Source organism: Gopherus flavomarginatus, chromosome 3 (genome assembly GCF_025201925.1).
Source record: "Gopherus flavomarginatus isolate rGopFla2 chromosome 3, rGopFla2.mat.asm, whole genome shotgun sequence".
In the NCBI taxonomy this organism is placed as follows: Eukaryota; Metazoa; Chordata; order Testudines; family Testudinidae; genus Gopherus; species Gopherus flavomarginatus.
The window spans coordinates 282154819-282180204 of record NC_066619.1 but is presented as its reverse complement, the minus strand read 5'-3'; the positions used below and the strand labels follow the sequence as shown (position 1 = coordinate 282180204).

Here is a 25386-nt window from a genome sequence, read left to right as displayed (position 1 = left end):
TAATAATGGACTTTAATTCAGAATAAGGGGCTTTTCCTCTTGCAAAATTATTTATCTAATAACAGTTTAGTCTTTGGAATCAGACTTTGACTTTTATTTTCCTTGAAAATTCTTGACATTTACACCGCAAAAATAATCTTAGAACAGCTTTTGTGTGCATATAAGGCTATTCTCAGTTGCCTAGGAAGATAAAGATTGAAAGAAAGATTTGTGAAATTCATTAAAGGTAAGAATCAGAGACTACAAACTATCTCTGTTATAAACAGAATTAGCTTTTCCCCTTTAATATTAGTTTTGAGGAATTCTCTTCTCGTAAATCACTGACAGAACTCAGGAGATTTGATCATGCATTTGGCTATTAATATGTACGTCTATAATACAATAATAGAAATAGAGATGGAAAAGTCATTTAGTTCATTCCCCAGCCAGTGCAGAATGTATAATACAGATGAGGTGAAATTTAAACCATTCTTATGAGAAGGAATCAGATAAGGCTTTGCTTAACTAGCAAGTATCTTCACTGGTGTTGCAGACTTAGTGAGAGAGGGGGAATCATTTTCCTAACTGATCTGGGGAGGTCCCTTGAATCTATGTTATAGTAGCACATTCAGAATGATTGTTTTTTCTTTTTTCCCTTCATTTGGGGTAGGAGCTGGAGTGACAAGGCAACTTGATTTCTCCACTAATCTTTAGGTTGAATAGGGAAGAAAATTGGTCAGTTCCTCTTCAATTTGAATTCAGTGTGAGAAGGGAAAGAGTCACTGATCTGATAAAACCACTTGGAACGGTGTAGAGCTGCAGACAAGGGATTAGACCTTGGGGGTTCACAAAATGTTATAGGGGGTTCTTGGGGGAAAAAAATCCCTATGGCGGACAGGGCTGTCCCTAGGGACCTCGGGCAGCACAGGGCCAGCAGCCCGGAATCCCAGGGACTTCCAAGAGCTATGCAGATCAAAGCAAGCGTATCCATCCAACTTCAAGACTCCTTAAAAGAAATGGAAAGGGAAGTGGATATTTTCTGCTGTTTTTAAAATTAAATAGGCTGCTAGTGTTGTTTTTAAAATTATTATGAAGTTTAAGCTTTGTTTTAACGTGTGTTGTTTGCCTGGATGGCTCAAAACCCAAATGCTTGTGTAGGAGGAACTCTGTATTTGAGTTGGCTTCTTAAATACCTTCATACTGTGTCACATCTGATACTCCTTGATGAAACATAGGAGCCTTGTCTTATAACAGACTTAGTCAAAGTGATACAAGCTACTTAAGTGAGATCTTGGAAGAATGTTGCCATTTTCATAATGTAATAAAATTAATCTGTAATGATAATAATTAATAAATAGTGTGTAATAAGCATGTCATTAAAAAAATTGTATTTCCAAGAATACTGCTTTGATAATTTATGCTCAAGTGAGGGAGTAAATCTCTAGACATATTCATTTTTAGGAGGGGGTTCGTGAGACTTGACATTTTAGGGAAAGCAGTTCATGCGTTGTTAAAGTTTTTGGGAACCACTGGATTAGACAAACGTGAAATATCAAGCCAACAGATATACAAAAAGGTTTATTAAAAAAACCCCAACGCAGTTTCTTCAAAAAGCTTTTATATGTTCTAAAGAACAAATCTAAGTGATGCTTTTGAAGAAACTTTTCAGGAATCACAACAGGCATGCTGCTGGTTCGATGTAAAAGTGGGGTTATCATCTCAAGTGCTCTCTTTAGATTTAAACTGTTCTTGTTTAGTAGGGACAGAACATAAGACATCATGAAGAAAGAGATAGATAAGAAGACAGAAAATATCATATTGCCTCTATATAAATCCATGGTACGCCCACATCTTGAATACTACATGCAGATGTGGTCTCCCCGTCTCAAAAGAGATATTTTGGAAAAGGTACAGAAAGGGGCAACAGAAATGATTACGGGTATGGAACAGCTTCCATGTGATGGGAGATTAATAAGACTGGGATTTTTCTGCTTGGAAAAGAGATGAGTAAGGGGCGGATATGATAGAGGTCTATAAAATCATGACTGGTGTGGAGAAAGTAAATAAGGAAGTGTTAGTTACTCCTCACAACACACAAGAACTAGGGGGGTCACCAAATGAAATTAATAGGCAGCAGGCTTTAAAAAAACTCAAAAGGAAGTATTTCCTTGCTAGTACAGGCTTGTACCATGTAATGCTTTCACAACTGCTTTGTCCAATAAGACATTTAAACAGTTCCAGCAATGGGGCTTCCATCACTTTCCTTTAGAGACAGTCCCATGGTATAATTGGCCTTAAATGTTAAGGAATTTTTCCTGATGCCCTGCCCAAGTTTTATGGTATTTTTTGGACAGGAGAAGGGTATGTTCCCCTGTGCCATGTTCTCATTTTGGTAGAAAGGGCTATTAAACCAAAGCCTCATTTTTTCCTTCCAGATTTTAATTAGTGAGCATTTTAAAGGAATACACCTCTACCCCGATATAACGCGACCTGATATAACACAAATGTGGATATAATGCGGTAAAGCAGTGCTCCAGGGGGGTGGAGCTGCTTGCTCTGGCACATCAAAGCAAGTTCGATCTAGCACAGTTTCACCTAAAACGCGATAAGATTTTTTGGCTCCCAAGGACAGCGTTATATCGGGGTAGAGGTGTACTATCAAGGGAAGGAGGCCTAAAGTTAAGACCAAGTGGAAGGATGACTTGACATGTAATAAATCCAATGGTCTGGGTTTGTTGTTGGTACATCCACTGGAGAATAGGTTGAAACAAACTTTTCGAGGGCAGGGGAATGTTTAAAATGAAAACTTCGTGTGTTTTGGAGATGCTGGTTAGGGTGAGTTTAAAATCTGAGTTCCTTTGTAATAGTACCATATATATTCATTGCGTTCTTTGTTCCATGTCCCCCCTTTGTGTCAGATGTATCTTCGTAATCTTGGAATTGATCAGTCACCTTCAGCTATACTGACTCCATTTGTACCCAGAGGACCAATCAGAGAGGTTGAATTTTCCCCATCAGAGCTCAGAACATTGAAGGAATCAACTGACACCTTAACAAAGCATGTCCAGCTATCTGAAGGTATGAGGAAAGGTGGAGGCATGTTGCAAGAATCTTAGAGAACAGAACACTTCATGCACTTGGTTATTTCTCCTCAGTGAGGGATGTTTCCATTGCAATTACCAGCTTTCTGCCTCCAGTAGTTTTGAAATAAGAGCTGTTCACAAAAATGTTATAATGATATTTTCATAATGAGAAAAGTGTGTGACGAGTTGGATCACAGAACCCCCTTGGGAGCTGCCACCCAATGTGCCAAGACTACCTGTATCCCTGCTTTCCCTGCCAGCTCAGACCCCAGCACCCTGTCTTGCTGAGCCAGACACTCCCATCTGCTCCAACAAAGACCCAGAGTCTGAATTACTTGCCCCAAAGCTGCAGGCTTTACCTGAAAGCAGCTAACAGAAGTGTTCCTGTCTTTAACACTCAGATGCCCAACTCCCAGTGGGGTCTAAACACAAATAAATCCATTTTATCTTGTATAAAGCTTATACAGGGTAAACTCATAAATTGTACACCCTCTATAACACTGATAGAGAGATATGCACAGTTGTTTGCTCCCCCAGGTATTAATACATACTCTGAGTTAATTAAGAAGTAAAAATTAATTTTATTAAATACAGAAAGTAGGATTTAAGTGGTTCCAAGTAGTAACAGACAGAACAAAGTAAGTCACCAAGCAAAATAAAATAAAATGCGCAAATCTATGTCTAATCAAACTGAATACAGATAATCTCACCCTCAGAGATGCTTCAGTATGGTTTTTTTTTTCCCCTCAGACTGGTCCTCTTCCAGGCCTGGGCACAATTCTTTCCCCTGGTACAGCTCTTGTTCCACCTCAGGTGGTAGCTAGAGGATTCTTCATGATGGCTCCTCTCTTCCCTTTGTTCTGTTCCGCTCCTTTATGTATCTTTTGCATAAGGCGGGAATCCTTTGTCACTCTCTGGGTTCCCACTCCCTCCTTCTCAATGGAAAGACACCAGGTTAAAGATGGATTCCAGTTCAGGTGACATGATCACATGTCACTGCAAGATTTCATTGCCGACTTGCCAGAACACACACATACAGGAAGACTTACAGGTAGACATAGCCCATCTGCAGACAATTGTCCTGGTTAATGGGAGTCATCAAGATTCCAAGCCACCATTAGTGTCCCACATTTTGCATAATTACAATAGGCCCTCTGAGTTATATTTCATATTTCTAGTTTCAGATACAAGAGTGGTACATTTATACAAATAGGATGGTCACACTCAGTAGATTATAAGCTTTATAATGATACCATACAAGAGACCTTTTTCGTGAAGCATATTCCAGTTACATTATATTCACTCATTAGCATATTTTTATAAAACCGTATAGACTGCAACATCACAAAGTGTATCTTTGTTTTTCTCTTTCTCAAGTTTCTCTGGTGCAATATGTGACCAGGGTACAGGTAGACAGTCAGACTGAGTTATCTAAATACAACCAATTCAGAGGCCCAAAATTGGGGATATAGCCAGGAGTGAGTCTACCTCAACACACAAATTGTTCAGAATTAATAAATACATGATTCTGTGACCTAGCAGGGAGAGATTTGGCGCAATCAAATTTTTCAATTGCTCTGCTCTGGCTCCACTCCTGCTCTGGGCACAAACCTGCTGTTCCGCACTCCAGCTCCGGCCTCCGCTCCAAAGCCCTGCTAGCAGGTGGGACAAATGAAAGCACATTCAGCTAGATCTAAGGCAACTTCCGTAGCATGCTTTCACAGTGAATTGTTTGTTGAAATATACATTGCTGCTGGTTAGAGAACTGTATAAGTCTTCATGCAACATTTCCTCCTTGATCTGGCATCCAGATCTCATACCCAATTCAGGAGAGCAGTCTTACAATCTCTCAGACCAACTCCTTGAAGGTCACTACTGCTTATCTTCCCAGGAGGTTCTGCATTGAGTTGATTTGTCTTTCTGAGCCAAGGTGGCTGGATGCAACTCTCTCCCATGCATATATCAACCAGGCACTCTGTTTTTATTTTACTTTATTATTTTTTAAAGTATTATGAGTGTTTTTCTACATATCCATGGGATGTCAAATCTGATGAGTACTTTCACTTTATTGCTGTACAAAGAATATACATCAAATTAGAATATCTCAGCATTATGAACATCAATGTCCAGTTATTTGAAACAGTTTCCTGAGTGTACATAAATCCTAGAAGTTTGTACAAAATGATCAAAAGGCTGTATTTCAATAAACAGTGATCATAAACAGTTTTTATAGAAGCCATATTCTTGTATATTTTCTTATATAGGTTCTTATATATTTTCTGGAATAATCATTTTTTTAGAAGGCCTTTGGAACAAGGCAGATATTCTACACTGAGGTGAATGTTTCCCATAACCCTTAATTAATCTTCTTCTTCTTTTTTGGTAGGTTCTCTGTCTGCAATTGACATTACGCAGATAAGCTTTAATTCTGATGGTTCCACACTCAGCATGTCTATACCAATGGGTTCAGATGCTGACCCTGATACTCCATTATCCACTGAGCTCTCACCTCAGCTCTCAAGATCTTCCAAAGACAGACCAATGAGTCAATGCAGTATTGCCTACCAACAGCTGGAGCTACCTGGCCCACACCCGACCAAAGGCAGCTCAGAATCTTCAGCTGTCTCAAAATCTGTTGAACTGAGCCAGATGCTCCATGCAGTTCCAGCTAGCTCTGACTTTGAAGAGGGTAACACACTTGTTTCAAAACATGTTCAAAAGCTGATAGATAAATTTGAGTCTAGGGATATTGGCCTCAACCTAGAGAAGTTGTCCGCTAGTCCTTTCGCTGGAGATGCAGATGTAATGGATGTCAGTGGAGAACCACTGTCTTCAAATGTAGATGCCTCTGTTAATTATTTAAACAAGGATCAAGGAAGTGATTCCTTCATTGTATCCAACACATTGAAAGAGATCCAGAAGCTTTTAGCAGAGGCAGAAAATATAGCTCTGACTCAGTTTGACCCTGTCCCTTCCGTTACCCCTTTCCAAGAAGTCAGCCACTCTTTGTCAGTGCCAATTGAAAAAGATGGTTCTGAAGATTCCAGATTAGTAAAGGACATCAGTCCAGCACTTCAGAGAATATTATCATGGGATGAGTCCTTGACCAGAAGAAGCATGCAAGAAGATAGTTCACTAATGAAGACCATGAATTCCTGCAGGCACAGTTTAAAATGGGAAAGTTCTCTTGCTATTGATTTACCCACTAAGGAAGAAATTGTGGAAGAGACGACTAGACCAACACAACAGGGAGCTATGGAAGTATGTGGGGTAGCAAAATCCATAGGGAGGTCAGAACCAGAGGGCTGCAGTAGTGCAACAGTAGATAAAAACCTGCCTGCTCTCATGGCTCTTACAAAGAGTAATACAAGTAGTGAATCAAGCATTGAAAGGGTTTTAGAATTGCAGAATCCTTCTGCCACGGAGCCCTTAGGCAGCATCACCAGTGACCTTGGGGATTTTCAGCATGCCTTGGCTAAAACTAAATCTAGTGTGGCTGGCAGCAAAGAGAGAGATGGCAATCGAGAGAGCGATGACAGTAGCAGTGTAGATTCACTGGCTGCCCGTGTCAAAAGTCTTCTGAAAAATGAATCCCCTGTGCTACATGCAACACAAATACTAAAAAGTGCAGAGGAAGAGGAGAGAAAAGCTCGTGGTAAGAAGCAAATCACTATCTAAACTGACTTGAGGGGTTTTATGCAAGATATGAGAACACTGAAACCTACTTTGATGCAGGGCTGCCCTGGGGGGGGGGGGGTGGCAAGTGGGGCAATTTGCTCCAGATCCCGGGCTCCGCAGGAGCCCCCACGAAAATGGCTGAGGCTCCCTCCCTGGCCCCAGCCCGACCTGACCCCGCCTCCGCCCCTCTCCCAAAGCCTCAACTCATTCAGGAGCGTCCCTGGACAGCTGCAGCGTGGCTCCAGCAGGGCCTGAGCTTCTCCTCGCTCAGAGCTGCATGGTAATGGGGCGGGGCTGCGAGCTTCAGGCTGAGCGGAGGGAGCTCAGGCCCCACCGGAGCCATGCTGCAGCTGTCCAGTGACGTTCCTGGATGTGCTGAGGCTCCAGGTGGGAGGGGGGCGAGGGGGTAGGATAAGGGGCAGGGAGTCCTGGGGACAGTCAGGGGACAAAGAGAGGGCAGAGGTTGGGAGAGGCGGCCAGGGGACAGGGAATGGGGGAGGGGTTGGACCGTGGACGTTCGGTGGCTCTGTCAGGACTCAGCGGGGAGGGATGGATAGGGGTCAGGGCAGTCAGGGGACAGGAAGTAGGGGTGGGGTCCCGGGGTGTTGGTTGGTGGGGTCTCTGGGGGACGGTGAGGGGACAAGGAGCAGGATGGGTCGGGGATTCTGAGGGGAAGTGGGCAGTCAGGGGGCAGGAAGTGGGTGGGGGTTGGATAGGGGGCAGGGCCAGGCTGTTTGGGAGGCACAGCCTTCCCTACCCTAAAGCTCATTTAGCAGTTTGAGGCTTGCAGAAGAGCCAAGCTGTTAACTTTTCCATTAGGGCTACCACCCCTTTCACTTCTCAAATGCCAAATTATAGTCTATATTTAATTTCAGTGCCATAGGGAGATTCATGTCAGGGGAGGGTAGCTTCATTTAAAATTAGCCACTGGGGGAGGGATCACATGAGAAGAGCAATATCCTTCCCAACCCTACCAAGGGAGGCCCCCACCCCCCGCATTCCCTGAGGCTTCAGAGGGGTTAATTCAGTGGTTCTCAAACCTTTTGTACTGGTGACCCCTTTCACATAGCAAACCTTTGAGTGCGACTCCCTGCCCTTATAAATTAAAAACACTTTTTTATATATTTAACACTATTATAAATGCTGAAGGCAAAGCAGGGTTTGAGGTTGGAGGCTGACAGCTCGCGACCCCCAGTAATAACCTCGTGACCCCTTGTGGGGTCACAACCCCCAGTTTGAGAACCCCTGGGTTATTTAATTTTAGCACCCTGTGTCCATTCACATACATGTGCTATTTTGAGCATTTCAGTTTTCACAACATAGGCTCATCCCAGATTCTGGAACAAGCTCCAATGCTCAGTTCGTGGATTATGTACATAAGAACAGGAGTACTTGTGGCACCTCAGAGACTAACCAATTTATTTCAGCATAAGCCTTCATGGGCTACCGAAGAAGTGAGCTGTAGCGCATGAAAGCTTATGCTGAAATAAGTTGGCTAGTCTCTAAGGTGCCACAAGTACTCCTGTTCTTTTTGCGGATACAGACTAACATGGCTGCTACTCTGAAATATGTACATAAGCTATCCTAAAGACAAATCCACAGTAACCGTCTCCAGTTTATGAGGGACCCCATGGAGCCAGTCTCTAGGAAACAGATAAATGCATGGAGGTTAAGTCCATTAATGGCTATTAGCCAAGATGGGTAAGGAATGGTGTCCCTAGCCTCTGTTTGTCAGAGAGTGGAGATGGATGGCAGGAGAGAGATCACTTGTTAGGTTTACTCCCTCTGGGGCACTTGGCATTTTCCATTGTCAGTAGACAGGATACTGGACTGGATGGACCTTTGGTTTAACCCAGTATGGCTGTTCTTATATTCTAACCTAAATGAACCCAAAGTTATGGAGACAGATATGAGTCAAGAAAGCCAGCAGAGTATCAGAAACCTGGAAAAATCTCTGACTGGATGGGTTCAGGCGTTTGATCACAAGCTGAGATGGTTCAAAAGCTTTGGATTTTTTTTAAGCAGAATTTTTTTATTGTTTCTTTAAACAATCAAACTCAGCAAGCAGCAAATATTTGGCCACACATTTCTGAAACCCCAAACAATATTCAGGTTTTGGCAGACTAATTGCAGCTTTGCAATTAAAAAAAACCACAACAAATTTTGAAGGAAAGCAGACATTGTCCGTGATTTTTTTCTGCTTTTTAAAAACCCTTAGTTTTCGATCCAAAAAAAGTTTTGATGGAAAATATTTGTCCAACCCTTTTAAGGAGCTTTAGTGCCTTTTAGCACTAGCTAATTCTGAGTACCAGTGATACCTTGTAAAGAAGTTTTCTCAAAACTGGGTTTGTGCCGAGATGCAGAAGGTTTATTTTTCCCAGGGCCGCCCGTGGGGGGGAGCAAGTGGGGCAATTTGCCACCAGGAGAATATAGTATTGTATAGTATTGCAATTTTTTTTATGGAAGGGCCCCTTGAATCCTCTGGGTGGCCCTACTTTGATGAATATAATAGAGGCTGCTTTAAAAATTCTTTTGGGATGCAGCAAATGGGTAATGGGATATATGGAGCCTTCCATTTTGGTGTCACCATTTTAAATTAGGCATTGGTGATGGTGACCGAATCTTTACCCTCTGAGATTCAGGTATCCTTATCACAATTTGCACTAATTGGCACCTTGGTTGACTGTCTGGTCAGAGCGGCCAAAGACTGAATGGCTATGAAAACTATTACTTTTTCATACCTAGAAAGGCCATTCCAGGTCAGGATTGAGTTACACAGGCACAGTGATGTGGGGAAGCTTGAATCAACTCTGTCCTGTGGGTATGTGAGACTTGTGTCCAGAGTTGTTGATCCTGCAGTCTTCTTACAGATTAATAGCTTTGGACTCTGTCCCGTCGTAGAATAAACTATAGTATTACGTAGATTTAAAATTATATGCCAAACTCCATGTAATTAAAACACTGAATTTGCCAGGTAAAACTGCCATATTAGTAACCTATAGAGGAAGAAGGTCTTCCAAAACCAGTTGAAAATAGTCATGCATTTGCTATTGAGGTTACTCTTCATGTAGTTTAAAGTTGAAGGAGACTTCCCCCTCTTCCCGGAAATTGAGGTAATTAACCTTGAATATATAAGTGTCAAAATAATTCATAAACAGCACCAAATTGTTGATACTAGACCATAGGGCTTGATCAATGTAACTTGTGATTTGAACTCTTAACATGGTTATTGATTCTGTATAGCTTTAAATGAAACTATCTCATATGCCTGTTTTCTGTTTGTATAGATAGATATTCTTGGTATACTAGGTTAAAAGACATTTGGGAGGAAAATGTTACTTGATTTAGGATCTAGAGATGGTTGGGATATGAGGAGTAGGCAGTGGGTGCATGTGAAAGTGTATGGGAAAAAGAGTGATATCCCTTAAAGGGATAGACAGGAGCCTGCAGCCTGGGGATAAATAACAAGACCCTGCCTTGGCCTATGGGCTGAGTTATGTGAACAGGAAGCAGAGCTAGGGGGAAAGAAGGGAGAAGGGTGAAGAAGCCAGGCAGGTTGCACTGGGTGGCAGTTGCTCCTTTAGGTGTCTAGAGACAAACTTGGCCTGATTCTGAGACTTGGGTGTGTACTGTGAGTTTGGGAGCCCAGAACCTAGGCTTGATGAATTTATTGTTGTGATTGCTGGACTGAGAACTGTTAGATGTAATGATACCTGGGCTGAAGCCTTATTAAAATGTAGTTAATGTGTGTTGGATTCTTCTTGCTCTGGGTTGTTAAAGTGGAAGCTATTGCTGCTCCACTTGGGAAAATTACATCTGGGGCCAACTTGCAGCGTCACATTAAGTTGCAAGGGTGTGCTCAGAGAATACCTGCACCTTTTCAGTGCATCATTCAGGTAAGTTCTCACTTACTGTCATTAGAAGGTGTCGTAATAGTCAATTTAAATTTAGTCCTATTCCTAGTCATTGTATGGTATTTCTGATACTAATGTATGTTCCCACCCAATCCTGATAATTAGTGTATAGCACACTTCTGTCTGTAAATTAAAATGGCAGCATAAAGGGATTGGCTTTCTGTTTTATGTTCTCAGCATGGGTGAAGCTGAAGCTGACTAGCCAGCCTCAGGGTTCTGTGCCAGATCTGAATGAAGAGGACAGGCAGAGAATAGACGAGATCAAGACGGAGCTGCTTCTGAGCGCCAGGAAGTCTGTGTTAGCCAAGGTATAAAGGAGATAAGAAATCTAATGTAGGGGAAAGTTTGGAAAAGGACAAATGCTACAGATTTTTTATTTTGGTGTGGTGATTGTCTTATATCCACTGACTCAGTGTATTTTACAGTGATATCTCACCACCAGTGATGATTTACCATATAAGTGGTGGTGACATTTAAGGAAATGTAATTCTCCATGTAGCTTGAAATGTACAGGAAATACTGTGATAAATTTGATGATAACTTGCCATTTACTGAATTGTCACTGCCGTATATTCTGTTTAGAAAATTTCTGATTCATATATTTCAGTATACTGCATCCTGACTGGAATTTATGAGTAAGCTTGACAGAATATATTGTCTCCAATCTGTCCTTGAATTTCTATTTGTTTGTCTGAACTAGTGTTAGCCATTCCATGAGGAACTTGGAACCATGAGTGGCTGCCTCCGTGTCCGAGATCTTGATGGATCATTTAATGGAAAGTTTGCAAGCAAAAAGGGCAGAATGGGTGAAAGTATGGAGATGTTTGTCTGAAAAGCTAACAAATGGGTTGATAAGGTTTGCTTGTTGACAGAATGGAGGAGGCCGAGTTGATATGAGAATGGACAAGAAATGACAAGTAGGGAGGGGCAGAATTGGAGACAGCCTTTGAGGTGAGCACAAGAAACTTTAATATAAATCTGTGCTGATGACTTGTCCCTCACCTGCTGTCTCCCCCAGAAAAGCTCACATCTTTCAATAGGCAATAAAGGAGCATAGCTACAGTTACCTTTTTCTGCTTTCTGATAAAGGTTCCTGGGCCTGAGATCTCCAGTGGAAAAGGGAGCCGTGGTGAGGGGAAAAAGCACACAGCTGATATAAAAATAATTGTGTCCTAAACTAAAGAATGTGTTGGGTAATATTATCTGTGTGTGTTTTATGGTTCATTAACTGTTAACAGTGGGGATGATGCAGGGAACATTAACCTGGAAAAACTTGTTTTTCTGGTAACTCTTGAAGTTTTTCTGATTTTGATATAAACTTTATATGAAGAAACTGAAGAAATAAAATTCCAGACTTTCTCATAAATATAGAGGAAAGAGTCCTCTGTGCCTCAAACTAAAGGTCAAGAGGGGAATCGTGCAGATGTACAAAATAATTAGAGGGGACATATGGATGGATGATAAAAGATCTGTTTACTACCATACGCAAGTCCAAAACTAGAGGTATTAGGTTGATTTCTTCAAGACACTGATTCAGCAAAGTACTTAAATAACAAAGTGCTTTGTTAAAATGTGGCTTAAAACACTGGCATAGAATAACAGTGTAGTTTTTTTGTTGTTTTTGTTTTTGTTTTTTAAATCACAATTCTCTCTGAAAATTTTTATCTGGTATTTCACGTAACACCTAAGACTACTGTAACTAACAGATCCAAAAGACCAAATATTTTCTGTACTTAATGCATTTGGCTGCACTCTGCACAATCAGTTTCAGTGCTTTCACTTATATTCAGTTAGTTTATTCCCACTATTGTCTATGTGGATCCTTCATACAGCAGCAGATGAGAGAGAAATAGTTTGTTTAAAAAAAAAAAAGATGACAGTGTGATTGTAAAACACAAAAATTGTCATGGAGAGTCAGGCAGGTGTCGCCTACAACTTTCAGCTTACTTTGTGAAATTTACGAGATTTCATATTAGCAGTGTTCTCGCTGGATATATGCATGCCTCCATAAGGTCATGAGTAAGGGAGGGAATGTGCAATGAATTTCCCTCTTATATTTTCTTCAGACTCATCTTGCCAAGATGTAAATCTGACTGGGCAAGGAGGCTCACAAGCAGTTTACAAGCAGTTTTTAAGTGTGAAAATGTTGGTGAAAATAGTAGATGGGGGAGGGTTGCTTTTTGCAATTCTAGAGGAGTGATGTTTCCTCACTGGCTTCAACAATGCTGCAGTTTGCGTGTGTGGTGTTTTTTTGTTTTTGTCTTTTTTTTGCACAGCTGTACATTTGATCTATACATCTAATGATGTGATATTCACTCCAGAGACAGTACTGGAAGTAGCCACCTTGTTCCCTGCACTCTGAACCTCTGCTACTTTGTCAGAGGTACTGTTGCTCTTTTCTACACTGAGAAATACATACAGGTTGGTTTTGAAACAGAGAAACCAGTCTAGAGAGAAGGTTATGAAAGAGAAGTAGAAACAGGTTCTTTAAAAAGATATTGGTTATTATAGGAAAAACTGAAGGTTTGCAGAAAGGGTATATGGAACCTAGAAAGCATAAAATATCTAGAGATAGCAGAACAGACAGATTCTTTTATTCTTCTGGATTTACTTTCGTTATATTAATATTCCCATTGCAAAGCTCTGTAAGTGGATGTTTACAATTCAGCAATAAATATTCATTACAGCTAAAACTGTCTAAAACGTCACTTGCTAGGCCAGGTTGTGCTTTAAAAGCAAGGCCCTGAGTTGAGGATGGTACAGAGCTTCCCTGTGCTAGGGAGAGCTCAGAGAGTCATAAAGCAACCTGGAGCTCCCCAGCATGCAGGGAGAGTGTACATACTTGTACTACCCTTTGAGTATTATGTGCATCCAACTGCGACCAAGGCGAGGAGAGACCCTAGAAGGGAGACCATGGCCTTGCATCCTCCCAAACATTTTGGTGTGGCTTGTGCCCCAAGCGATGGTAATAGCACACAGTCTCTGTGTTTAGGAGAAGGCTGGCACTGCAATTGTTGCTGGCCCCTGTGACGCTTCCTGGGGGTACCCAGGGTTTTAAGGCATAGACTCATAGACTCATAGGCTCTAGGACTGGAAGGGACCTCGAGAGGTCATCGAGTCCAGTCCCCTGTCCTCATGGCAGGACCACATACTGTCTAGACCATCCCTAATAGACATTTATCTAACCTACTCTTAAATATTTCCAGAGATGGAGATTCCACAACTTCCCTAGGCAATCTATTCCAGTGTTTAACTACCCTGACAGTTAGGAACTTTTTCCTAATGTCCAACCTAAATCTCCCTTGCTGCAGTTTAAGCCCATTGCTTCTTGTTCTATCATTGGAGGCTAAGGTGAACAAGTTTTCTCCCTCCTCCTGATGACGCCCTTTTAGATACCTGAAAACTGCTATCATGTCCCCTCTCAGTCTTCTCTTTTCCAAACTAAACAAACCCAATTGTTTCAGCCTTCCTTCATAGGTCATGTTCTTAAGACCTTTAATCATTCTTGCTGCTCTTCTCTGGACCCTCTCCAATTTCTCCACATCTTTCTTGAAATGCGGTGCCCAGAACTGGACACAATACTCCAGTTGAGGCCTAACCAGTGCAGAGTAAAGCGGAAGAATGACTTCTCGTGTCTTGTTTACAACACACCTGTTAATGCATCCCAGAATCATGTTTGCTTTTTTTGCAACAGTATCACACTGTTGACTCATATTAAGCTTGTGGTCCACTATGACCCCTAGATCTCTTTCTGCCATACTCCTTCCTAGACAGTCTCTTCCCATTCTGTATGTGTGAAACTGATTGTTCCTTTCTAAGTGGAGCACTTTGCATTTATCTTTATTGAACTTCATCCTGTTTACCTCAGACCATCTTGTTACCACCTGCCTTTAGAGTGAGGAAGCTTTGCCCATGCCTTCTGGGGTCAGCTCCCCAACTCCATGGGCCAGCCTTAGGTCTACGAAGGCCCTGCTGCTTCTCTACAGATTAGCACACTTCAAACACCCGAGTCTTCCAAGCATCGCCCTCAAGTGTCCAGCCCCTGTTCCACTGGACACTCTCAGTATTCACAGATCAGCTGCTTCCAAAGAAACAGTACACCTGTGCTTACCAGGTACACCTCAGATCACTGCTCTGCTTAACGCGCACCACTTATACTTTATTTCTCAGTAAACGTATATAAGCTTATGTACAAATCAGAGATTCAAGTATTATCAAGTAGTAGTATTGGAAACATATGGCTACATATGAAATAAAATTATAACATGCATTCTAGAACCTAGACTTAATTAACAAGATATTTTCATGTCTAAACTATTGCTCACCAGTGCTTTACACCTAGGCTGGTTGTGACCCTTCTTTCATGAGATACAATATGCTGTCAGCTTGCCTCCTCGGTGAAGGATCATGTGTTTCTTTGCATTCCCTGACATACCAGTTTAATCCTTTGGGTGTCCTGTTTATGACTAAAATCATTTTCCCCCACACTCCCTGATTTTTTTTTTTCCCTGTAGATTTTCTCTTGTAGATTGTGAAATCTTTTGACTGGTATTTGGCTCAGTATGCAAAAGGCATCCTTTTTTGAGGCATACAATACTCTCATGTCTAGACAGAGAGAGAAGCGTCTGTTATCTCCTGTTGGAAGAGAACATGTAATGTCAGGTGGTGACATGCCTCAGACAGGTTCTGTTCAGGCATCTGTTCAGGTAGATGTCTGTCTCTCTGTTTGGTCATTGTGTGTTGCACAAGGTATGTCTGTTTGCATACAGAGTCAGCAGCTAACCAAGACTGCAAAATCGACAAGTAGATCGATCTGCAGGAAGGAATATGGTGCAGGAGTGTGTCCAGTTTATGAATGAAGATAAGAGACAGTTTTGATATATCTGGGGTTTCAAAGAGATGCCCAGTATTCTTTACCTACATGACAAGCTGGAAGCACGTTCTGTCTCATGAAAAAAGGATCATAGCCAGGCCAGGCCGAAAAATGTTGGAAGGACTTTAGAGTGAAGTTTGCTTGATACGACATAGAAGTATCTAGTTAAATAAGTATAGGTTATAGAATGCATGTTATGATTTTATTTTATATGTAACCATTTGTTTTCAATATTTGTATTTGCTATCATTTGAATCTCTTCTCTTTAAATAAACTTTTGCTTGTTTTCACTATGAACATATCGAAGTGCTGTGTGTAAAATGGAGCAGTGATCTGACATGAAACTAGTAGCTGGAGTGTACTCCTTCTTTGGAAGCAGTGAATCTGTGAATACTGTGAGTGTCCAGTGGAGCCGAGTCTGGATACTCCAGGGAGATGCTCAGGGATTGGAGTGTGCCTATCGCTAACCTGCAGAGGGATATTGGAGCCTGCATATGTTGAGAGTGGAGTATATGTCAGGGGTAGGCCACCTATGGCATGCGTGCCAAAGGTGGCACACGAGCTGATTTTGCGTGGCACTCACGCTGCCTGGGTCCTGGCCACCGGTCCAGGGGGCTCTGCATTTTAATTTAATTTTAAATGAAGTCTTCTTAAACATTTAAAAAACCTTATTTACTTTGCATACAACAATAGTTTAGTTATATATTATAGACTTCTAGAAAGAGACCTTCTAAAAATGTTAAAATATATTACTGGCATGTGAAACCTTAAATTTATTAGAGTGAATAAATGAAGACTTGGCACCCCACTTCTGAAAGGTTGCCAAACCCTGGTATATGTGTTGCCCATGGCTGATGGAGTTAGGGAGCTGATCTCCAGTAGGCCCAAACAAGGCTTCTTCACGCTGAGGGCAGGTAATAGCAAGGTGCCTCACAATCCTGGGTACCCTGGGAAATGTCACAACAATGGATTCCACTTTCAGCAGATTCTGGCAAATTTGGCCCCATCCTATGCAATGACCTAGGTAAGGGACTTCGGCTGTACCTATGTTACATTTTGACTGTAAGATTTGCATCTTTGACCTTCTTCAGGACAATCCCAAGTGGTTTTTATGATCTGTCCAGAAGATGGCGCTGTCATCTATGTAGGCTAAAGCAAAATCCTGGACCTAGCTAACATCTGGTTAACAAGCCTCTGAAATGTGGCTCCTGCATTAATTAACCAAAAGGGCAACACTTGGGACTCTTTAAGTTCAGAATCAGTCATGGAGGCGCGTGTTTTTTTTCTGCTCTTCACTGTCTAAGGGAATATTTTAGCACCCTTTTGTTAATCCATGGTGCTCAGGATCTTTGCCCTGCTAGAGTGTCTAGCATGTCATTGATTTTGGGCCTAGAGTATGCATCAGGAACAGTGATAGCATGAAGCTTTCTATAACCAACAAAAATCTTAGACCCATTTATTTTTAGGAACCATAACAACTGGAGATGCCCAGGGATTGTTTGACTCTGCAATTATTCCCATTTCCAGCATGCTTGCTATCTCCTTACTTACCTGCTCCTGCATTTTACCAATCATCCAGCATGCTCCGGTGAGTGCAGGCTGTGCTCCTACAGTGTTAATCTTATAGACCATCTTGTGAGTCAGGCCTGGCCTGCTGGAAAATACCTGCTGATGACTTTGCTGCACAGCCTTAATCTCTTGATTTTTTTCAGTCCTGGTTAACCCTTTATATAGATTAGTGCTCTCTAGTGCAGTGTCACTATGGCATTCAGTCACCAAATCAATAAGAGGAGCTGTCTTAAAGTCCTTCTCTACACTGCTTTTCATGTTTACAATGGCTTCATGTCTGGTTGATACACATTTAACTGGTTTATATGCACAGTTTGAGGTGCAACCCTGCTTTGGGCCCTTTGTATGTTTTAAGTAACATCTTTAACCCTTTATACCACCTCAAGTTCTGCAAGGTGTACTTTATTACAAGGAGTAACACCAGTACCAAATCCCCCACGTGAAATGATCACAGGTATTGCGATCGTAGCATTCTTTCTGAGCTGCCTGTCTTTTTGTGAGGTTTTGCTGCGCTATCCCCTTCATGGATTTTAAATCTTCCCATAACCACTGCACATACTGAGCCACCAATTCCCCTTCTGTTTCCATGCTATCTTCCTAGGAGTCTCTAATGAGACCCAGGGCATCTCTGACATTTCTCCCACACTGGAGGTCAAATGGGGCATGTGATGGGTTTTGTCACAGAGACCCCCTTGGGACTATCACCTGATGTGCTGAAATTACCTCTGATCCCATTTTCCCTGCCAGCCTGGGACTCCAGAACCCTGCCCTGTTGAGCCAGGCACGCTAGCCTACTGCAACACAGACCCAGGGTCTGAACCATGCCCCCAAAGCTGCAGATTTAACTGAAAACATCTTAGCAAGTACTCCTGTCTCCAGCACCCAGACCCCAATGGGATCCAAACACCAAATGAATCTGTTTTACTCTGTATAAAGCTTATATGGGGTAAACTCATAAATTGTCTGCCCTCTATAATACTGTTAGAGAGACATGCACAACTGTTTGCGCTCCTCCCCCCCCCCCGTATTAATCACTTACTTTGAGTTACCTAATAGACAAAAGTGACTTTATTAAGTATAAAAAGTAGGATTTAAGTGGTTCCAAGTAATAACAGACAGAACAAAGTAAAGTTACCAAACAAAATAAAACAAAACATGCAGATCTAAGCCTAATTAAGAAACTGAATACAGGTAAATCTCACCCTCAGAGATGTTCCAATAAGTTTTTCCACAGACTAGACTTCTTCCTAGTTTGGGCCCAGTCCCTTCCCCTGGTACAGACCTTGTTAGTTCCAGCAGGCGTCTTAGGTGAAAAGCAGGGGATTCCACATGACTGGGACCCCTTTGTTTTGTTCCACCCCCATTTATAGCTTTGGCACAAGGCAGGAATTCTTTGTCTCTCTCTGGGTTCTCACTCCTCCTTCTAAATGGAAAAGCACCAGGTTAAAGATGGATTACAGTGTCATGTGACATGTTCACATGTCCTGTGAGACCCCAGCCTTCATTCTTCCAGTGCTGGCCTGCACATACCCAAGAAGTTTTGCAAGTATACAGAGTCATTCACAACCAGTTGTTAATGGCCTACACTTTGCATAATTACAATAGGACTTCAGAGTAATACTTCATATTTCTAGTTTTAGATACAAGAGTGATACATACATACAAATAGGACGAACACCTTCAGTAGATTATAAGCTTTGTAATGATACCTTACAAGAGACCTTTTGCATAAGCAGTGTTCCAATTACATTATATTCACACTCATTAGCATATTTTTATAAAGCATTATGAAGTGCATTGTCACAGGGCGAATGCTGTGGATTCTTGGGATACCTTCTGGTAAGTAAATAGGGTAACGTATCCCAGTCACTTGCCTTTTTGTTTACATACATTCTCCGCATAGATTTTAGGGTCCTGTTGAACTTCTCAACTAAACAATTTGTTTTTGGGTGATATGGGACAGATGTCAGCTGTTTTACCCTTCCATAATTCACCAAATAGCTGGGACATGAAATGTAATGCCTGATCTGATAAGATCTGTTTTGGGAAACCCACGCTGCTGAATATAAAGAACAGTGCTTCAGCAGCTGTTTATAGATTCTAAAGCCAGAAAGGACCATTATGATCATCTAACCTGACTTGTATAATGCAGGCAATAGACTTTCACCAAAATAATTCCTAGAACATATCTTTTCAAAAAACATCCAATCCTGATTTTAAAATGGTCAGTGATGGAGAATCCACCATGACCCTTGGTAAATTGTTCCAGTGATTAATTATTCTTGCTGTTTCAGCTTCCATATTAGACAGAGTAACTGCTTCTGGATACCTGGTGGCAAAATCAACCCCAGTAATATCAATCTTTGTCCATTATGGGTTGGCCTGCGTCTGAGCCGTATGATATCCATAGCAACTCTGAAAAATGCTGCTTTGATCACTGGTAAAGGATGCACAGGAGCCTTGCAGAGACCTACAGGCTCTCTCCACTTTGACATAAATCTTGCAGTATCCCTTATCTCATTTTGAATATTGGGCAAATAGAAATTTTTCTTTTGCCTTTCCCAAGTAACCTGCAGACGGTTAGTCTTGAGCTAGTAACATTGACTTCACATGATGCTTTGAAGGCATGATCAATTGTCCTGGAGAGCCCTACAAACTGCTTTTTATTGCCCGCTGTGGCCTCCCTATAAATCCTCCCCTCTTCTATAAAGAACCTCACCTTGTTCTTTTTTACTGAGGCATTATTGAGCATGGCCTCCCTTATGCTCTCCATGGAGGTGTCTGCACTGTGTTCTGCAGCAACCTCCATTTGGTTTTTTCTTGCACAGAGAGATGTTTTAGGCAAGGAGGGGAGTGACTCCTGCCTCCCCTCTCCTGGAGAGACATCGTTACCTTCTGCTAATAAAGCTGTTGAAGATTCCTCTTCCCTTTCAACTATCTATTCTTCTTCAGGCTTACCTTTGGAAACTTAGGGACATATTCCTCTTGCTCTGAGTCACAATATTAACAGCTTTGGGTAGTGATAGTATGTCATTTCCCACCAATAAATCAGCTGGTAACATTTTAAGAATCCCCATAGTCAGAGTACGTTGTAAGCCTTCCCATTCTAATTCAATGTGAGCTAAAGGCGCTGTGGTTCTAAAGTGCCCTAAGGCAAGGAGTTTTACCTCCTCCCTTGGGGGCATATCATCCTCCTTAATCACATCCCTCCTGACTAGAGAGATCTGGCTACCAGTGTCTCCACCCTGGCACACTTTACTGTTTGCTTTGTCCTCTTTAATGAACTCATTGTCTACCACCAGGAGGTCAGATCAGATAAAATTAACTAGAACCTCCTCTGAGACCACTGAAGTCTCTGACTCCAGCGTAGCCGCATTAACCTGCATGGACTAAGCATTGTCTTGGACTCCCAAGCCTTGGGGCATTGTTTCTTCTTGTGTTCAAGGGACCCATGTAAGAAGCACTTTCTTGGGCCAGTACCTTGGGCTGGGGTCCAATAATTAGGGCTAGAAGGAGGGAACCTGTGGTGGGGTGATGTGTGTTTAGTGCCCTCTCCTCCCTCCTTTTCACCTTGAACAAACTAGGGACCCCCTTTTATGCCAGGTGTTTGGCCTTCCCTTTGGGACCTGTGCACTGTGAATGGTCTTGTATGCAAAAGTCAGCTGCTCTGGTTACCTCTTCCACAGTTGTTAGGGATTTTTCCCATACTTCTGCCCTCGTCTCATCAAAGCAGATTTCAAATAACTGTTCCTGAGCAAACAGATCTACCAATCAATTTGTGATTAGTTTCTGTCCCTTTTCTCAAATAATCACCCATTTATGAAACACATTCCCTGTGACTTAATTTATCAAATAGTTGATGTTTGTAAACTTTAGGTGATACGCTTCTGCAGTAATTTGAAAACTTTTTAAACACAAGGCCCTTAAACAGATTGTACAGCATAGCTTCATTTACATCATTATATCATTAATCACTTTTAAGGCTTTACCAGTCAGTTTGGGAGGTAAGATGGTCATTCTCTGAGGTTATTGGGGAATTTGTGTATCCTGTGTATCCTTCTGAAGGCAGTTCAATAGTCTTCAATGCTATCCATCTCCCTGTTCGGGCACAGTCTCTCCCAGCTGTGAGATCCCTTGGGATGTGTACCTGTGGGCTGAAGTTTCTGTCCTTGTATTTCCAGCTTTTTAAACTTGTGCTGCCTTTCCATCTCCCTTGGGCAGCTGCTACCTGCCTTAGATTATCTGCTACCCACTGTTGCTTCTCTGCTTTTCTTGGGCACTGTGCTTCCCGTCTTCCAGTTCTAGTAGTCTGTGATGGGCCTCCTCTGGTGCTACTTTCTCTGCCTCCTGCTACTGCTTCTCTGCTAGTATCTCCCTTTCCTGTGCTCTCTCCTTGGCTTCCTGCTCTCTGTCCCCTCTGCTATTTCCAGTTTTTGAGTTCTGTTCTGGCCAACTCTAACTTTGAGGCTTCTGCCCAATTGGGAACTGTGCTAGGCTAGTTTCCTGAGCCTGCACCCTGCTAAACAGTTCTACCTGATGCTTATCATATTCCATGAGTAAAGCTCTCATCCCCTGTCCTGTTTTCCCTGTAGTTTCCAAGCCACAGTCTGCAAAGAGTTTTTCCAACTGCGAATTAGTATGTTTAGCATATGTCTCTGGCTTACTCATCATGTCCTTTCCTTTGTTCTATTTCCCCTACCCAAAATAAACAAATGGAAAATAACAGGTAAAGAAAAAGGTTATAGATTGTTTCCAACCTTCTCAGTATTTATATAATCTGACATATGTGCCTGGAGTGTGACCTTTGGCTAAACAGCAAACGGTATGTGGATCCTGCGACTCCCCCACTGTGATGCTTCCCAGAGGTAGCTAGAATTGAGGCACCTCACTGCCATCTGCCCATAGCGTGATGAAGCCATGTCTGTGCCTGCTGGGGGTTAGCACCTCAGCCCCATCGGCCACAGGCAACACAAGCACTCACCTCTAGATGTACGCAGGCCCTGCTGTCTCTCTACATGTTAGCAATAGGCACGCCACAATCTCTGAGCGTCTCCCTGGAGATTCCAGCATCTGTTCCACTGGACACTCTTAGTATTCACCAATCCTCTACTTCCAAAGAAACAGTACATCTCAAAAACAATGAGGAATCCGGCAGCACCTTCAAGACTAACGGATTTATTTGGGCATAAGTTTTTATGGGTAAAAAACCCACCATGCATCTGAAGAAATGGGTTTTTTACCCACAAGAGCTTATGCCCAACTAAATCTGTTCATCTTTAAGATGCCACTAGACTCCTCTTTGTTTTTGTGGATATAGACTAACACGGCCACCCCTCTGATATGGTACACCTCAACTCATCACTTCCACCACAGATCACCGCTCCCCTTAAAACATCGCACTTGTATGTTTATAGAGAAACCAAATATGAAGTTTATTTAACAAAGCACAGAGATTGAAGGATTAGTAAGTAGAAGTAATGGAAACAAATGATCACGTATAAAATAAAATCATAACATGCATTCTAGAATCTTGCCTTAATTAACTAGATATTCTCATGTCTAATAAAATATTGCTCTCCAGTGCTTTACAACAGGCTGGCTGTGGTGACTCCCTTTCATGAGATGCAGCACGCTGTCAGCATGCCTCCGCAGTGAAGGGTCCTGAGTGTTTCTTTTCATCCTGATATATCAGGCTAATCCTTTGATTTTAGCCATAAACAGGACACTCCTGCTGGTTCCCATCACCCTCATAGATGTTCTCTTGTAGATTTTTTTTTTTTTTGTTATCTGACTCAGTATGCAAATAAGCATCCCTTGTGAGACATGCAGTACACAACACTCTTGTGGTCAGACAGAGAAAAGTGTCTGTTACCTGGGACATGTTCCTTTCAGAGAGGAGGTATGTCACCTCCTAGGGACCTTCCTTAGTTCCCAGACTTTAAGAACATGCTTTTTAGTATACATACCTAATTCCTTAAATATTATCTATGCATATGTTTCACAATGATTATGATGATCAGTGGCCTCTTGGCTCTCACCAGGTACCTCACACACCACCCTTTGGTGAACTATTACACATATATCTGACCCAGGGGATCTCTCTGAAACCCTGTGCATCCCCAGTATCCTCTGCCAGTTGGTACTATGGCATCCCTGGGTCACACCACCCTTGTGCACCCACAATCCGGTTTATAGTGTGAGAGATTATTTTATAATTAAAAAAAAATCAATATAGCAGTTTTAGATTTACCCTAGAAGAGTTTCTGAAACAGTTTTCAAAATTTGTCACCATTAAAAAGGTTTGAAAAAGACTTATGAAAATGTGATTTAAGGTCCTGATTCTGTAAAGCACGTAAGCATGTACTTAAGTGTCGTTGTCTTCTGTGGGGCTTAAGCATGTACTTAGGCCCAGATTCATCAAAGGGTTTATATCGCCTTTGTTTTTCAAAATACACAATCGTTGAGATTTAACTTTGAAAAGTGGCTGTTTCCTTTACAAAGATAGTTTGGAACACGTTAAATTTTATATGGATTTTTATGGCGTGCGTTTGTGTATGCTATAGGAATATGCATTTTGTTTAGGACCCAATCCTGCTGTCCCTTGTTGGGCAAAAGCTCCCCTTGGGCATTTAAAACGAGCAAATTCCAGGACATTTAGAGATAAGGTGGAAGTTCTGGGTTGTGGAGTAAATTCAAATTTTGCTCTCCATAAACTCAACCCTCTGAGGTTAGGTTTGGTATGGTAAGTTTACTCACTACTCAGATTTTTGGATATTTAGGCACAGTGGGGAAGAGTTTATGCATTTCTGCTTTTAACTATTTTTTTGCCTTTACTAGTTTAAGCTGGGCAGTCATGGTGCTTTAATGTATTTTTAAAGGAATATCATTAACATAAAATTAAAAAAAACCCCTTTATTTGTTACTAATAGCACTTCAAATTACCCAAATGGAAAATTTTTTAAAATCTGATTTATATTTGAGCTTGTTTGTTGGTAGTACTGTGTTAATCACCATAGTATCTGAGGTCCTATTTTTCACCATTTTTGCTGTTTGTTTACTTTTTTGCATTTTGCTTAATTTGGGCAATGAAACTATACTGCCGGTCAGTTTATTTCTGGTTCTCATGCTCTAGCATATGTTTGGCTTCACAGTACTGTAAGATGTTATCTAATTGGAGATAAAAAACCTTTGTTAATTTAAAATACTTCTATGAAAAGATTTAATAAAACCGTTTGTATTTATATTAGATTAGACATTTTGTAAATGAAGAGAGCAAGATAAATTTTGGGCTGAATTAGTTCACATTATCTTTTATTTATTCATTTGAAGAGCATGCATGCATTCTAACATATTCTTATATTTTGTCTTTGATTAGTCAGTTAAAAATAACAGCAAAAACTTACTGTGGTTAACCTGATTAATTTTTCTGATAGGTAAGATGATTTGCTGTGTAGGAAAAACCTGTCCAGACATGCCACCTTATAATTGCATTTTTATTAAGGACAGTAAGAGGAAATTTAAAATGGTCATATGGATTTTTGGTGCCTGGAGCTGTAGCAGAACTCCTGTTCAAGGGAGGAGTTGGGAGTTTAAGACCTTTTCTCTTCTAGAAAAGTACACCAGTTTAACTAAACAGATTTTTAAATTTCTCTGGTTAAACTGGTGTAAACCCTTTTAATATGACACACTTAAATTGATTTATTCCTTTCTTAAGTTGATTTAGTCTTGGTAAGTTACTGACTGTAGCTAAATTGATGTAGGTAAAGGTTAAACTGATTTAAATGCATATGTTGGGGCTTTTTATCAGTTTAACTTGACTGACTTCTAAATCAACTTTAGTTAATTGCTTGTACTTTTCTAGCACAGATAACTCCTCAAAAGGCATGGTTTGGAAGAATGAACCTAATGCTTATCTTGAAGGTTTTCTTGATCAAATGATCAAAGTATTTCATTTCCAATGACATTTTGGACATCCAAACAAATTGTCCAGGATTATCTATTTAATTCATGGTTTACACAAGACCATTTCCAGTTCTACTGTGGCTGGCTTTATTTGCCCATTCCTTTACTCTAGCTGTTGGAGGAGTACTTGTTCAGACATCAACATGGCCTTCTACTAATGAAATGTAAGATTACATTTTCCCCAGCTGTACAGATCAGAAGATAAATTAACAAACTACATAGATTTTCTAGGCCAGAACAGGACTATCTAAACTTTGTCCAGGTCAATATAATTTCTTTCATGTTAGCTCTTCACAGCATCAGTGGAAAGTCCATCAATTTTGAATGA

At 41.3% G+C, this 25386-nt stretch overlaps 1 protein-coding gene across 6 annotated transcripts in view; it reads left to right on the top strand.

The window, feature by feature from the left end:
• The window catches only part of ALMS1 (ALMS1 centrosome and basal body associated protein), a 146123-nt gene that overhangs the window by 60006 nt on the left and 60731 nt on the right, over window positions 1-25386 (top strand). For all 6 annotated transcript variants that reach the window (XM_050943274.1, XM_050943276.1, XM_050943273.1 and 3 more), the window contains exons 6-8: window positions 2898-3057; window positions 5449-6717; window positions 10832-10962. In XM_050943274.1, coding sequence (XP_050799231.1) covers window positions 2898-3057; window positions 5449-6717; window positions 10832-10962 — 1560 coding nt within the window. The remainder of the gene's footprint in view (window positions 1-2897; window positions 3058-5448; window positions 6718-10831; window positions 10963-25386) is intronic.